The 17260-nt window shown below is 38.3% G+C and overlaps 1 protein-coding gene across 2 annotated transcripts; it reads right to left on the bottom strand.

Annotated features, from left to right (window-relative positions):
- Nucleotides 1-10184: 10184 nt before the first annotated feature.
- Sdhaf3 (Succinate dehydrogenase assembly factor 3) lies at nucleotides 10185-17199 on the bottom strand. 2 transcript variants are annotated; one of them, XM_071661246.1, is made up of 3 exons: nucleotides 17131-17199; nucleotides 15002-15119; nucleotides 10185-11366 (listed from the first exon to the last, which is right to left on the bottom strand). In XM_071661246.1, exons 2-3 carry the CDS (start codon nucleotides 15111-15113, stop codon nucleotides 11095-11097), a joined length of 384 nt encoding a protein of 127 aa, XP_071517347.1. In that variant the 5' UTR covers nucleotides 15114-15119; nucleotides 17131-17199; the 3' UTR covers nucleotides 10185-11094. The 2 variants fall into 2 exon arrangements, with proteins under 2 accessions (XP_071517347.1, XP_071517346.1); XM_071661245.1 differs by lacking the exon at nucleotides 17131-17199 and adding an exon at nucleotides 16939-17083.
- Nucleotides 17200-17260: the final 61 nt, after the last annotated feature.

Here is a 17260-nt window from a genome sequence, read left to right as displayed (position 1 = left end):
AATACATAACGAAAAACTCGTAATAATAAATAGTATCCCAGGTGTGTAATATTGGCGTGTGAGCGGAATGCGTCACGCGTGACCCGTGTGACGGCGATGTGACGCGCCATATGTCACCGCACCGTAACACAACCTCACACCCTTCTAGCGCCAAAAATGGTTGCAATAATATAATCCATTTCTTGCGCGGGCAGTGACGCTGTTTTTTTTTTATATTACGGTGTTTTATGTGAACGCATAAAAAAAAAAAACGGTTCGTAAATAACCGCTCTGTGATACTGCACAACAAATAATATAAATCCTAAATCAATAATGCCAATACGAAATGAAGAACACGGACGTAATATGAAATATACGTTGATCGTAAATAATGCTCTCTCTCTCTCTCTCTCTCTCTCTCTCTCTCTCTCTCTCTCTCTCTCTCTCTCTCTCTCTCTCTCTCTCTCTATTTATTTTGCTTTGTCGCTGTCTCCCGCGTTTGCGAGGTAGCGCAAGGAAACAGACGAAAGAAATGGCCCAACCCACCCCCATATACATGTATATACATACATGTCCACACACGCAAATATACATACCTATACATCTCAATGTACACATATATATATACACACACAGACATATACATATATACACATGTACATAATTCATACTGTCTTCCTTTATTTATTCCCATCGCCACTTCGCCACACATGGAATAACAACCCCCTCCCCCCCTCATGTGTGCGAGGTAGCGCTAGGAAAAGATAACAAAGGCCACATTCGCTCACACTCAGTCTCTAGCTGTCATGTAATAATGCACCGAAACCACAGCTCCCTTTCCACATCCATGACCCACACAACTTTCCATGGTTCACCCCAGACGCTTCACATGCCCTGGTTCAATCTATTGACAGCACGTCGACCGTGGTACACCACATCGTTCCAATTCACTCTATTCCTTGCACGCCTTTCACCCTCCTGCATGTTCAGGCCCCGATCACTCAAAATCTTTTTCACTCCATCTTTCCACCTCCAATTTGGTCTCCCACTTCTCCTCGCTCCCTCCACCTCTGACACATATATCCTCTTGGTCAATCTTTCCTCTCTCATTCTCTCCATGTGACCAAACCATTTCAAAACACCCTCTTCCGCTCTCTCGACCACACTTTTTATTTCCACACATCTCTCTTATCCTTACGTTACTTACTCCATCAAACCACCTCACACCACATACTGTCCTCAAACATCTCATTTCCAGCACATCCACCCTTTTGCGCACAACTCTATCCATAGCCACGCCTCGCAACCATACAACAGTTGGAACCACTATTCCTTCAAACATACCCACCTTTGCTTTCCGAGATAATGTTCTCGACTTCCAAACATTCTTCAAGGCTCCCAGAATTTTCGCCCCCTCCCCTACCCTATGATTCACTTCCGCTTCCATGGTTCCATCCGCTGCCAGATCCACTCCCAGATATCTAAAACACTTTACTTCCTCCAGTTTTTCTCCATTCAAACTTACCTCCCAACTGACTTGACCCTCAACCCTACTGTACCTAATAACCTTGCTCTTATTCACATTTACTCTTAACTTTCTTCTTCACACACTTTACCAAACTCAGTCACCAGCTTCTGCAGTTTCTCACATGAATCAGCCATTAGTGCTGTATCATCAGCGAACAACAACTGACTCACTTCCCAAGCTCTCTCATCCACAACAGACTGCATACTTGATAAGGTTATTTAATGTATGTATGATTCATGGTGAGGTGCCTGAGGATTGGCAGAATGCTTGCATTGTGCCATTGTACAAAGGCAAAGGGGATAAGAGTGAGTGCTCAAATTACAGAGGTATAAGTTTGTTGAGTATTCCTGGTAAATCATATGGGAGGGTATTGATTGAGAGGGTGAAGGCATGTACAGAGCATCAGATTGGGGAAGAGCAGTGTGGTTTCAGAAGTGGTAGAGGATGTGTGGATCAGGTGTTTGCTTTGAAAAATGTATGTGAGAAATACTTAGAAAAGCAAATGGATTTGTATGTAGCATTTATGGATCTGGAAAGGCATATGATAGAGTTGATAGAGATGCTCTGTGGAAGGTATTAAGAATATATGGTGTGGGAGGCAAGTTGTTAGAAGCAGTGAAAAGTTTTTATCGAGGATGTAAGGCATGTGTACGTGTAGGAAGAGAGGAAAGTGATTGGTTCTCAGTGAATGTAAGTTTGCGGCAGGGGTGTGTGATGTCTCCATGGTTGTTTAATTTGTTTATGGATGGTGTATATATATATATATATATATATATATATATATATATATATATATATATATATATATATATATATATATATAAATTACCTTACTGTGTAGGGTGTTTGCATATAATACAACTGAATTGCCTTACCGCGGAGGGTGCTTGCATGTAATCCAATGAATTACCTCACCTCGAACGGCCCTTGCATGTAATACAGCTGAATTACCTGACCCCCCCTTTGCGGTGGGGTGCTTGCATACAACACACTGAATTACCTTGGCGCGGTGGGGGTCCTTGCGCCCCGGCTGGTCGGTCATCCACAGGCCACCACGGGTTGGCCGCGGCTCTCGTCGGGGGAAAACTTCACTCAACGCGTCAATAGTTAGTTTTACGCGGCCCAAAAACTTATGCTTTTCTCTCCCTCTCCCCTCCAAAAACATCCCTCCTCTTACTTTCTGACGAGCTCTTCCTTCTCACTCGCTCCTTACAGATCACATCTCACGTGTTCTTACTTTCTATGAACAAAACCATGTTTTTCGGGGGGTCTCTGAGTCTCTCAAGTTCAAAATAACACATGAACTCGCGACCAGTAAAGAAATTCGAAGACTGTCTAGTTTCCATAGACTACTATCGTCACCATGGTACCATGATGGTCCATATCAACAAAACCACATACTCTCAAATGGTTCCCTGAACTTCGTTGTCTTTCGAACCACAACTTCGTCCAAGTCTTGTTTTGTTTTGCTTTGTTTTAAGCTTAACTGAGGCATTCTGAAATTGGCTTTTGGGTCGTCTGGACCTTGTAGAAAAAAAAGACCTATCAACTACCAAATGAGTTCGGGGGAGAAAGGGTCATTAAGACCATTCTGTGACATAATTCTAATTGCTTGTGGTGCAAATTATCTCTTAAGCTAAGGCAGCACCTCCAATTAGGCCAAAAATAAATAAAGCACCTCAGTCAGGACAACTGAAAAAAAAAAATAAAGTTGACAGCAGTCTAGCCAACTGAACCTACAAAAAAAAGGAGAAAAATGGCTTTTGCGGAGCGAGCTGAAGATACGGGATGTGGTTGTGGTGGGGACAGTCCTGTCCACACATTGACGTGGGGAAACCCTTCAGCAACAGGTAAATACTATAAAGCGAAAATAAACTTTTTTTTCCTAAAATGAGTGTATGAGTGTATAATTACCCACATGTACTTTGAGGAGGAAGGGTGGGAGAGGGTGAGTTGCCCATGGTGGGGCCCCATTTTCATAAACTTTCTCATAAAATATTCCACTGACAACTTGATCACTCGACTTGTTCCCCATACCCAAACTAGCTTCATCAATAACAGGGTGATTCCACCCTTCTAGGCTTGTTCCACACATCCAAACTAGGCTTCATCAAAACCTGTTCCACATATCCACACTAGGCTTCATTATTCCACATGTCCAACTAGGCTTCATCAATACTACCCTTATTCCACATACCCAAACAAAGGCTTCATCAAAACTTGTTCCACATGTCCAACTAGGCTTCATCAATACTACCCTTATTCCACATACCCAAACAAAGGCTTCATCAAAACTTGTTCCACATGTCCAACTAGGCTTCATCAATACTACCCTTATTCCACATACCCAAACAAAGGCTTCATCAAAACTTGTTCCACATGTCCAACTAGGCTTCATCAATACTACCCTTATTCCACATACCCAAACAAAGGCTTCATCAAAACTTGTTCCACATGTCCAACTAGGCTTCATCAATACTAGGCTTATTCCACATACCCAAGCAAAGACTTCATCAAAACCTATTCCACATATCCACACTAGGTTTCATCAAAAACTAGGCTTATTCCACATATCTAAACAAATGCTTCATCAAAACTTGTTCCACATATACAAACTAGGCTTCCTCAAAACCTGTCCCACATACCTAAACTAGGCTTATTCCACATATCCATACTTGGCTTCGACAATATTCGGCTTATTCCATTCATTTACTCCATAGAATTCCTTGGTTTCTTCCATACATCCATACTAGTCTTCATACTAGCCTTATTTCCTCCCACATTTACTGTCCTCAGGAAAATACATATTTACATCTTTATCCAACACGTCACCTGCTTAATTACTTGTTATGGCCTCTGGTTGCTCTGTCCTTACATCCTTCTAAAAGCAGTCCACATCTTTTTTTATCTTTTTTGGAAACTTGAAAATAATGATCAAATTACCCCCTTAATCTTCTATCTTCCACAGCGGGTGCGTTTTTTGCCTCTATCCCCTCGTTTTAAACTCGATTCTATTAACTCTGGCACCATCTTAACTTCCTCTACAGCCTAGACCTTCTCTATTAGTTATTTGTGTTATTCTTTTCAAATAATGCGGTGACCAAACTACTTTTACACTCACGAACGATGGAAAAAAAAAAAAAAGCTTCCATCTGAACATTCCCTTTCCAATGTATTTAAATGTCCAATATTTGCCAGTAGACAGTGTGTGTGTGTGTGTGTGTGTGTGTGTGTGTGTGTGTGTGTCCCATCCTCCTCCTAATGTTCCTCCTACCAGGCAACAGGTTAGATAAAATGTCGACTCCCAAAATCGCTCTCTCACAGGTTCCTGCAGCTTATTTCCTGCCACTTTAATATTCTTCTCGAAACCTCCTCTCACCGTCTGCGTGCGAGTGTGTATTATCAATTTTTCCCTCATCTACTTTAACATGACTTACGGAATACTTATACGAAGATCTCCAGGGAATACAGTGGAAACGAAGGGAGAAAGAAATTTCAAAATTTCCTGAAGACACAGCTGGCCTCGAGGAAATTTCCCTGCACACTAGGGAAATTTGGAGAGGCAGGACGCTGAAGATTAGGAGGTAAAGAATGAAGTCAAGGAGTTCAGGGAGCAATCTCACGGACTAGAACAATCAGGGAAGGTCTAGGGAATTATTTGCTCTTTTAAAAAATCCGAAAGTGAAGAGAAATATAGGACAGAATGAGATGATATTAGGCAAGGACTTTGTATATTCGATTTCACGCTTATCTTTCTCCTAACCACTTATTCATATATATTCATACATAGGTTATTTCCCTTGCTTACTAACCAATATCATTAGAATATCCATCTCAAAATTTATACAGTGGGGTTCACAGAACCCACGGTGTATCAAATGAAGTTTCTTAATGCATGTCGAACCCTCTCCCTGACCATCCTGTAGAACACATGCTGTAATAATCCTGATGTGATTATTACACGAAAGTGCACTTGGGAACTTATCGTGTTTCATTTTCCCCGTGGACTCATAGGAATATCTTGATCACGCGCAAAATTGTGATCCTTTCCAACATGCTGTAATAAATGTGGTCCATGTTCTGTACACTTTAGCCGAAGTGTATTGCGTACTGCAGTCTAACTGTACTGTATTCCGTGGCTTAGGTGTATATGTCGTGTATTAAATGCTCCCTCATACCTATGAGCACTTCAAGGTCTGTATGAGTATTTGCATGTTTGTTTGTGCCTTTGTGACGTATTCCCATGTTTCCAAGTGTGTGTGTGTGTGTGTGTGTGTGTGTGTGTGTGTGTAACGTAAGATATTCGTTTGCGTTTATGTATAGGACGATGTACAACGGCAACAGACGTGACTTCATTACAGTCAGCTGGAAAAAAGTTTCCTCTTTTAACATCAGATGGATTGATAGAGCACGGGGCCACACACACACTGGAAACTGCAAGTCCCCGTCTCTCTCTCTCTCTCTCTCTCTCTCTCTCTCTCTCTCTCTCTCTCTCTCTCTCTCTCTCTCTCTCTCTCGTTCCATCCTAACACGTATAAAGCACACACACACACACACACAACAGAAAATGTGAGCCACACATTAGCAGAAAATGCAGACAATAAGAACATAACCATTAACTACCCTTCTGCTGCCACACTACAAGGCTACGAATGGTTCTCCCTGGCCTGGTTGTGTGGTGTATGATACACACACACACACACACACACACACACAACAGAAAATGTGAGCCACACATTAGCCGAAAATGTAGACAATAAGAACCTAACCATTAACCACCCTTCTGCTGCTAGACTACAATGCTACGAATGGTTCTCCCTGGCCTGAGTGTGTGGTGTATAATACACACACACACACACACACACAACAGAAAATGTGAGCCACACATTAGCAGAAAATGCAGAGAATAAGAACATAACCATTAACCACCCTTCTGCTGCCACACTACAATGCTACGAATGGTTCTCCCTGGCTTGGTTGTGTGGTGTATAATACACACACACACACACACAGTGTTCCAGAGCTGGAGCCCCACGAGAGTAAAACTCTCCATGCAGTACAAATAAATTATTACATTCATACAAGTTGTATACCTTTATGTCCCCCTGGATAAAAAAAAATATAGAAAATCCTGTCAGAACGGCATCCCGGTGAAAAGTGAGAAAGGGGATTTAACTAAATCACTTCTACTTACAATCTTTAAATCACTTCTACTTACAATTTATGCATTATTCTTCCTCCCGTCTTCCATCATCCTCTTATGACCGGGGGTTCACACGGGCACTTTATAGAACTAAGTTGCTCCCGGGAACTCATGCCCGACCACCACAATCTCGACTGATCAACGGCGAAGTCACCAAAAAAAAAAACCAAAATCGCTCAGCCATTTTGGGTCAACACAATATCACTTCCACTGAACTCTGGTATGGCGGATCAATATCGTCCCCAGGTAACACTTACGCTTTCTCACTATATTGAGTCATGAAATGAGGGTCACTGGGGGTTCCAAGTATCCTTCTCGTGGTTATTATCGGCCATATTGACTTTCCAAAGTAACGTGAATTCACTTGTCCGTGACCTTGAAATTTGAGCCATGACGATGTATACAAATGCAGTCCTAATCATTTAAATCAATGATAAATACACAGTCAATTTAAAATCCTAATATAAAAGTATGTATTTCCTTCCTTCCAGTATTATTGAAGTTCACTATGGAAATACAAATATTTGAATATCATTATTGTTTTCATTTTAAATAATCGTATTGCTCACTTGACTTTGCCGATTCAAGCAAAAGAGAGGCGTATGGCGAAATTTTACCTCATAACGCAAAAAAAAAATATATATACGCTAGAACACCCTCCAATGCGTCAGAATCAAGTTCCTGACAGGATATTTTATTAAAAAAAAATGCCTATGTTACGCCAACTTTTGTCGTAACATTCTGGAAATATGTGGGTAGTGTTTCTTTCTCCTCTATAATCAGGGATGATATTAATTATCATTGTTAATCATAACCTTAATAATAATGCTATCAATAATAATCATATGCTGGTATAAGTGTGCTGATAGTGTGGTAGGACTATGATGGTGTAGCATCACATTTGTAATGCAACTGTGGTAGGAATGTTAATAGTGTGGTAGGAGTGTGGTAGCGACTTTGTGTGGCTGTCCAATGGTAATGTGGCTAGAGTGTATTGGTTTGGAGAAAGTGTAGCAGGACTATAGGAGTGTGATAAAATGGCATTATTGTACTAGTGTGGTAAAATGGCATTACTGTACTACTGTGGTAAAATGGCATTACTGTACTACTGTGGTAAAATGGCATTATTGTACTAGTGTGGTAAAATGGCATTATTGTACTAGTGTGGTAAAATGGCATTATTGTACTACTGTGGTAAAATGGCATTATTGTACTACTGTGGTAAAATGGCATTATTGTACTAGTGTGGTAAAATGGCATTATTGTACTAGTGTGGTAAAATGGCATTATTGTACTAGTGTGGTAAAATGGCATTATTGTACTAGAGTGGTAAAATGCATTATTGTACTAGTGTGGTAAAATGGCATTACTGTACTACTGTGGTAAAATGGCATTATTGTACTAGTGTGGTAAAATGGCATTACTGTACTACTGTGGTAAAATGGCATTATTGTACTACTGTGGTAAAATGCATTATTGTACTAGTGTGGTAAAATGGCATTATTGTACTAGTGTGGTAAAATGGCATTACTGTACTACTGTGGTAAAATGGCATTATTGTACTACTGTGGTAAAATGGCATTACTGTACTACTGTGGTAAAATGCATTATTGTACTAGTGTGGTAAAATGGCATTATTGTACTACTGTGGTAAAATGGCATTACTGTACTACTGTGGTAAAATGGCATTATTGTACTAGTGTGGTAAAATGGCATTACTGTACTACTGTGGTAAAATGCATTATTGTACTAGTGTGGTAAAATGGCATTATTGTACTAGTGTGGTAAAATGGCATTACTGTACTACTGTGGTAAAATGGCATTATTGTACTACTGTGGTAAAATGGCATTACTGTACTACTGTGGTAAAATGGCATTACTGTACTACTGTGGTAAAATGCATTATTGTACTAGTGTGGTAAAATGGCATTATTGTACTAGTGTGGTAAAATGGCATTACTGTACTACTGTGGTAAAATGGCATTACTGTACTACTGTGGTAAAATGGCATTATTGTACTAGTGTGGTAAAATGGCATTATTGTACTACTGTGGTAAAATGGCATTATTGTACTACTGTGGTAAAATGGCATTACTGTACTACTGTGGTAAAATGGCATTACTGTACTACTGTGGTAAAATGGCATTATTGTACTAGTGTGGTAAAATGGCATTATTGTACTACTGTGGTAAAATGGCATTATTGTACTACTGTGGTAAAATGCATTATTGTACTAGTGTGGTAAAATGGCATTATTGTACTACTGTGGTAAAATGGCATTATTGTACTACTGTGGTAAAATGGCATTACTGTACTACTGTGGTAAAATGGCATTACTGTACTACTGTGGTAAAATGGCATTATTGTACTAGTGTGGTAAAATGGCATTATTGTACTAGTGTGGTAAAATGGCATTATTGTACTACTGTGGTAAAATGGCATTACTGTACTACTGTGGTAAAATGGCATTATTGTACTACTGTGGTAAAATGGCATTATTGTACTACTGTGGTAAAATGGCATTACTGTACTACTGTGGTAAAATGGCATTATTGTACTACTGTGGTAAAATGGCATTATTGTACTACTGTGGTAAAATGGCATTACTGTACTACTGTGGTAAAATGGCATTACTGTACTACTGTGGTAAAATGGCATTATTGTACTACTGTGGTAAAATGGCATTATTGTACTAGTGTGGTAAAATGGCATTACTGTACTACTGTGGTAAAATGGCATTATTGTACTAGTGTGGTAAAATGGCATTATTGTACTACTGTGGTAAAATGGCATTATTGTACTACTGTGGTAAAATGCATTATTGTACTAGTGTGGTAAAATGGCATTATTGTACTAGTGTGGTAAAATGGCATTATTGTACTAGTGTGGTAAAATGGCATTATTGTACTACTGTGGTAAAATGCATTATTGTACTAGTGTGGTAAAATGGCATTACTGTACTACTGTGGTAAAATGCATTATTGTACTAGTGTGGTAAAATGGCATTATTGTACTACTGTGGTAAAATGGCATTATTGTACTACTGTGGTAAAATGGCATTATTGTACTATGTGGTAAAAACTTTGGCATTATTCAAATGGAGTTGATGTTTGCACACAGCCTCTCAGTACAGTCAAATACTTTCCACTTATGTCAGAGGTAGTTCCAGTTGGAACCAGTGTCAGAGATATAGATCAATGTATAGTACTAAAAAGAATAATCAGTCACATTAATCAAAACACATCTTAATGTTTCATTCTTCACTCTAAACAGATATTTCAAATAAGACTAAAGTCTTCAGTCACATTACTTTATACACAAATTTCTCCACTGTACAGATCAAAAAATCATTCCCTTACTATCATCCAAAATAACTAGCTCTAAACATCTGAGCATCTGTTGATCTCTTTCATGGTCTTCCTCTTCTCTTTGTGCCTTTCACCTAAACTATGTAAAGGTAATTAAAGAGGTGAAAAAGAATTATTTATGGTTTTGGTGGAAAAAATGTATAACTATTTTTCACACAAATAAGGTACTACTTTTGTACTTTGTCTAACAGGTAGAGGTACCAAATGAAACATGAAAAACTAAAATTAGGACAAATATGCCAGTTTCCAACTTAGTAAAGTATGAATCATAAATTGTACAAGTCACTGGAGTGCCATAGACAAACCTACACAACATACTGTGCTACCTCAAACAATATTTCTAAGGCATAAATCACAAAAAGTAAAACGTACATATATAGTCTTCAAAGAATATTCTTTTGCTTGATCTTGTACTTCTCAACCATCATTCATATTTGATAAGTAAAAGGGATAATAAAAAAAAAAATTGCATTTATTCATAAATACTTGAGGTAGTTGAATATTCTAGCCATATTATCAAACATACATATTTACATTAAAGTAACACTAAACAAAATATGCAAAACTATCTTAAAATTTTACAATGTCCTTTACCTACATGAAGCAGTGGTCAGTTATGATGACAAAAAACATCAATTTAGGGAAATATCTTTAAATACATATAAATATTGGTATAAACTTCCCTGCTGCAAAAAGGTGAATGAATGGCAAAGACCACTTTAAACCACATAACATCTAGAGAGCTGTAACTTATGATCGACTCTCACTCCTCACAAAGCTTAATACATCATTAAAATAGCTACTTATGTACAGCAATTTCTATAAAGTCTTACACTGTAAAAAATTTTACAGACTCAAGAATCACTTCACCACCAGGATTTCCAATTTCTTAATACAATTCCATTTGCAAGCCGTTTTTTTGGCTGAGAGACAACATGAATTTTCTCCATCACTTTCCCACTTGTAACTTACACAAATTGCATCTTATCTTTTTGAAATTAAACTATGGAAAGTAATTACTTGTCTCTTTCGTTATTTGTTTTATTAGTCACCGGCAAAGTTGCTGCCTCATACAGCTCATATAACTGATGAATTTGTTCATCATTGAAATTATTCAAGTCTGACTCTCCTAAAGACTTGCCCAAAATCTTTGAAGTGTGAGGGCCACGAATCCCAAGCTGCTTGGCAACTGCAACAGCATAATTTGTCCATTCCACCATAAAAGTCTGGGCTTGTTCTGGACTTGCTTCCTTGTGTCGTCGAAATTCATCTTTGGTATACTGGTCACCTAAAGAGAAACATATATAATACATCCTATCTACTCTTTCATTCAAGAAATTATTTATATTCTACTTACATGAATACTTTTCACATCCTATAACCCTCTTTGTCATCTTTAACTTCTCGTTGCTCCTTCTTCACATACAATCCCATCATTCTGTTTAATTTTCTGTTATCTTCTTCCTAATCTCATTCATTTCGAGTGGGCCATGCACACAGTTTCCCAACTCATTACATCTGTATCCTCATTCTGTGTCCTACCTGTCGCTGAACAGTCTTCCCCACTATTACTGTGCTCCATAATCATGCAATAAACATATTAAGTCCAGCCTTCATTTAGAATAAGCATCTCCTTTTATGCTTCCTTTCTCAAATAAAAATTGCCGCATATGCACTCAATCCTCCCTCATTCCCTAAACACCCTGATCTTAAAGACCCCTACACTATAACAATTCAGTCATGGCATAATTCAGTATTAATCTCTCATCCCTCTTGGTCTTTATAAGAAGCATCTTTGTTTTCTCATGAAAAAAGAAAAGATGAAAACACATCATACCCTTTTTTCCTATCTCTTTCATGTACTTCTACCATGAATATCGATGGACATTCTTTCACTAAAATAAAATTTTGTACAATGTAACACATGTGAACAAATGATTACCTTTTCATTCCTTGCATCACACTCCAAGCAACCTTGGATTCATATATGCAAGAAATCAACCAGCTTTACAATCATCCTTTTTTTATAAGAATTCCTAGTCTTTCCTTCACAATCCCATGTACATCATCCACCACTCCTGTTCTTACATCTTAAGGCACTCAGCAACCACACCTCTTGACGGTAACCATAAAAATGCTTGGCTTGCTTGAAACATTTATTGAAACTTAATAACAGTCCACTGGCAGTTCAGCTGGGAAAAAAGAAGGAAAAAGAACTGACTCAGGAGTGGCATTTGCCAACTGCAAACTTTCTGATACACATGAGACAAATAATGTTCATTTGTCATTTATCATGGACTCCTTTTTGAGGGGCACAAAATGGAAATTTTAAAAAATCCTGTAAATAAAATACCAACGGAGAGTAAGTCAGGTGAGCCTGTGAACATAAAATGACAATTGTGACCGAAAATATCAACATCAAACTATAAACTATGGGAATTTACTCATACAAAAATTTCTTTCTACAAAAACAAGGATTGAAGACGGAGTTCTATTTAGATGTTTTCCCTCATCCATAAACTACCATGCATGTTTACAGTACACAAAAAACACAAGCAACAAAAATCCTTACACAGCCCTATGGCATAGGGAATAGTTGCCATAAGTAACAGCTTCACCAATTAAAGGAATAAATCCCATAAAAAAGAATTTGTGGCAAAGACTGTGGCACATGCAAGCAATGTAAGGTGAAAGATTTAAACCATATAGTACTGTGTTGGTATTTCAATTTCTGGAACACAGTATGGCTATAAAAACTTTTATTAAAGATAAATCTATTTCTAGTGGTACAAAATTCTCTCAGGCATTAAACTTTTTGTCATCTGAGGTGGTTATTTAGTCCCTTAAAATTAAGTATTTTTTTACCCCCTCAACTTTTTTCAGCACGCTTCTAAATCACCCTTCCAAAGACTTTCTACTGCAATTTATGGGAGAAGGTGAGCAAAGAAAGACTAAAGGGATCTACAGGCCAGAGGGGGAGAAAGCAAGGGAGAGAAGATGAAAGGATGAAATGAAGGTCTTAGGTGCCAAAGCCTGATCATTCAAACAGGAAAGAGGAAAGCATGGGAAAGAACGAACAGATTCAATGCAGTATTTACAGTCTGTGGCCTCCTATATGACTTGTGCCGAAGTAAATCACAGAGTAGTCTATGAGTCTTGGCAGTGGATGGTAGGCTTTGATTTCAATACAATTTACATGTTAGCTAGAGAGTGTATGTGTGCAAATAAGGCCATTATTCATTTATTCTCAAAATACCTCACTTAAGGAGCAGAGGCAATTCTATTTATATGTAAATATTTCTACTCTTCATTCATTCCCCTTTAATTCCATTTGGAGATATAAACTTGCAAAACTTGTTGCACATGACTGTCTAATTCCTTAAAGCAGCATATTTACTATCGAGATACCTCAATATCTTGGAGTAAGTTTATCTATAAAGGATATAAATGATCCTTGGACATTCTGTAATTCACCTCCTCTTTCTCTTTAGTATCCAACACATATCTCTTTACTGTTCATATTTTCCCAACCCAGAACATTATAATCTCATCAGCAAACTGATCCATAATGTGCAATAAATATGGACGTTAAAAGACTATGTAACTGTAGGTTTGCGGCAGGGGTGTGTGATGTCTCCATGGTTGTTTAATTTGTTTATGGATGGGGTTGTTAGGGAGGTAAATGCAAGAGTTTTGGAAAGAGGGGCAAGTATGAAGTCAGTTGGGGATGAGAGAGCTTGGGAAGTGAGTCAGTTGTTGTTCGCTGATGATACAGCGCTGGTGGCTGATTCATGTGAGAAACTGCAGAAGCTGGTGACTGAGTTTGGTAAAGTGTGTGGAAGAAGAAAGTTAAGAGTAAATGTGAATAAGAGCAAGGTTATTAGGTACAGTAGGGTTGAGGGTCAAGTCAATTGGGAGGTGAGTTTGAATGGAGAAAAACTGGAGGAAGTGAAGTGTTTTAGATATCTGGGAGTGGATCTGGCAGCGGATGGAACCATGGAAGCGGAAGTGGATCATAGGGTGGGGGAGGGGGCGAAAATTCTGGGGGCCTTGAAGAATGTGTGGAAGTCGAGAACATTATCTCGGAAAGCAAAAATGGGTATGTTTGAAGGAATAGTGGTTCCAACAATGTTGTATGGTTGCAAGGCGTGGGCTATGGATAGAGTTGTGCGCAGGAGGATGGATGTGCTGGAAATGAGATGTTTGAGGACAATGTGTGGTGTGAGGTGGTTTGATCGAGTGAGTAACGTAAGGGTAAGAGAGATGTGTGGAAATAAAAAGAGCGTGGTTGAGAGAGCAGAAGAGGGTGTTTTGAAGTGGTTTGGGCACATGGAGAGGATGAGTGAGGAAAGATTGACCAAGAGGATATATGTGTCGGAGGTGGAGGGAGCAAGGAGAAGAGGGAGACCAAATTGGAGGTGGAAAGATGGAGTGAAAAAGATTTTGTGTGATCGGGGCCTGAACATGCAGGAGGGTGAAAGGAGGGCAAGGAATAGAGTGAATTGGAGCGATGTGGTATACTGGGGTTGACGTGCTGTCAGTGGATTGAATCAAGGCATGTGAAGCGTCTGGGGTAAACCATGGAAAGCTGTGTAGGTATGTATATTTGCGTGTGTGGACGTATATATATACATGTGTATGGGGGGGGTTGGGCCATTTCTTTCGTCTGTTTCCTTGCGCTACCTCGCAAACGCGGGAGACAGCGACAAAGTATAAAAAAAAAAAAAAAAAAAAACTGTAGAGTACATAATATATACCATCAGTTCAAAATCACATTGCTGTCTTCAAAATATCCATTTTGGACTATTAGCAAAACAGATCTGGTTGGCCAGTATCAAGAAATAAATATAGAAATATAATATAATTTTCTATCTCTATCATCACCTTTATTTATGAGAAAAAAATCTTATATTTTACCCATACCTAAGGCTTGTAGTTCAAGGGGTAAGCCACGGTGGAGCTTAAGAATTGTTTTGTACAAGAGTCGGACACGCTGTGGGTGAGTGAAGGCTTGTACAGCTTTTCCTTTGCCCATAATTACCTGGAATTATTAAAGTTTTGTCTCACATATTTGATTAAAAGATAATTTTCTTACTTTCTGTGTTTATATTTTTCAATGGGAATCTTTCAATAAAATGTAAGAATACATGAAATATTTATAAAACTCTTACAATCTTAATATATGTATCAAAAACCATCAGTTATAGCTTTAAAAAAGATTATAATTTTTCAACACTAACCATATAACAAAAGAACAAAGTTCATTAAAAAAACATTAAAGACGCAGAGAATGTAGGGCAGTTTTCTCACACAGTAGTTCAAGCCTTGCATAATAGCACTGTAAGTTTTGTCAATATGATACATCTTTATCCACCAAAGGTACCTCCAACTACGAACTTCAGGCATTTATTTTCTACAGTGTGATGCTTAAGACAAAAACCAACTAACTAACATCTTGAATCGAAGATAAAATCAATGACTGTCTCATCTAACCAGCATTACGAATCAAATGTCTCAGCTACACTACCATAAAAACAAAGGTAAATCTTGGCTGCTGGGGCAAATGAGGAAAGGTTCTGTTGATTTCTAGATATGCTGCACCTTTTTTCACGTTAACTGGCCCTACATACTCCCTAAGCTTCAAAATCCTTCCTACTGTCGACTTGCCATAAAAAGAAAGTCAAAATCATTCTCATTTTAAAAAGTCTTGTTTTTAGCCTGAGATAAACAGCCCTACAAAGATATTAAAACAATCAAATAAAGTGGTATAATAGAATAAAAAAATCTGCAAAATTGGCCCTTTATCTATATCATTTTATTCTAGTTGTATTCATACACCACAAGTACATGAGCAAAGCAACTAATGAAGTAGTGTTTTCTAATCAGAATAAAAACACATCTTCCCATCAAATATTCAGTCCCTTATTTTGACATCTCTGGCAACTAGATAATGCTAATTTGCCTGTAATGTATCTGCACTCGCCCAGATTTCCATGGCTCATCGTAGCCTGCTTAAGTTCAAAATGCTCTGATTCCAAAGTTCCTCCTTTACTCCACTAAGTCTGTTTTGACTTACCATCCAAATACACTTACCTTTTAATTCAACTAATGACCCGCATTTTTGGTTTAATGCACTAGTTTGAGGGGAACCTCGGAAATTACTTATGGATTGGTAAAAAAAAAAGAAAGTTAATGGTATTCTGACATAGCACCGCATCATTCAGCGCATTTTACTTTATCATACAATACTGTATAAGTAATTGATATCAGATAAATCCTTCCCTGAATATTATACTCAGAATGTAACCGACATCCATTATTTCAGCATTGCATCCTTCATCGATAACCATTTAGCCTCTTAAAAGGACATAGCCCTTATAGAGCCTCAAATTTAAGAATCTCATGTTATTATCATTCAGCTATATAGCTATTTACTGATAAAGACCAGGATCCCGTAAGGATCCTGCAGCAATACCATTCAGCTACATAGCTATTTACTGATAAAGATCAGGATCCCGTAAGGATCCTGCAGTAATACCATTCAGCTACATAGCTATTTAACTGATAAAGATCAGGATCCCGTAAGGATCCTGCAGCAATACCATTCAGCTACATAGCTATTTAACTGATAAAGATCAGGATCCCATAAAGGATCCTGCGGAATGCACGTCCATTCCTACGAGTCTCAACCGTCTCTCAAAGATGGAAGGCCATGTCAACACATTACACAACCTCGTCCCACTAAGGCAACACTATCCTGAGATTTGAAATTATCTAAATACGTTACTAATTATTTCACTAATTATACGTTACCAATTATTTCCTAACGTCCTAATGTTACGAAGTACTACTACGCTTACTTTTAATACCCGCCCTAATGATGGGGAAGGTAAATGCAATGCCTGGACATTCACCCTCGTCCGTCCTCTTGCCCTAAGTTCCCCAGCCATTTATCTTGCCAATAAACGCCATTTAAATGTCATTTCAGCTTATTTCACCAATAAACGCCATTTAAATGTCATCATTTCATGAGTGGAAAAAAGGTAGGTTACCTGGAGTTAATCTCATCTCACGCCCAGCTGGTGATGTAAGAGCCAATGGTGGTGTCAACAAACCCTGGCGAACGAGTCGGATTAATCCGTCATCCGGATCATCTTAAAAACACCATTTAATTCTTTTATT

The sequence above is a fragment of the Panulirus ornatus genome, chromosome 73 (assembly GCF_036320965.1).
Source record: "Panulirus ornatus isolate Po-2019 chromosome 73, ASM3632096v1, whole genome shotgun sequence".
Classification (NCBI taxonomy): domain Eukaryota; kingdom Metazoa; phylum Arthropoda; class Malacostraca; order Decapoda; family Palinuridae; genus Panulirus; species Panulirus ornatus.
The sequence above is the reverse complement of the archived record's forward strand: the minus strand, read 5'-3'. Positions and strand labels throughout refer to the sequence as shown.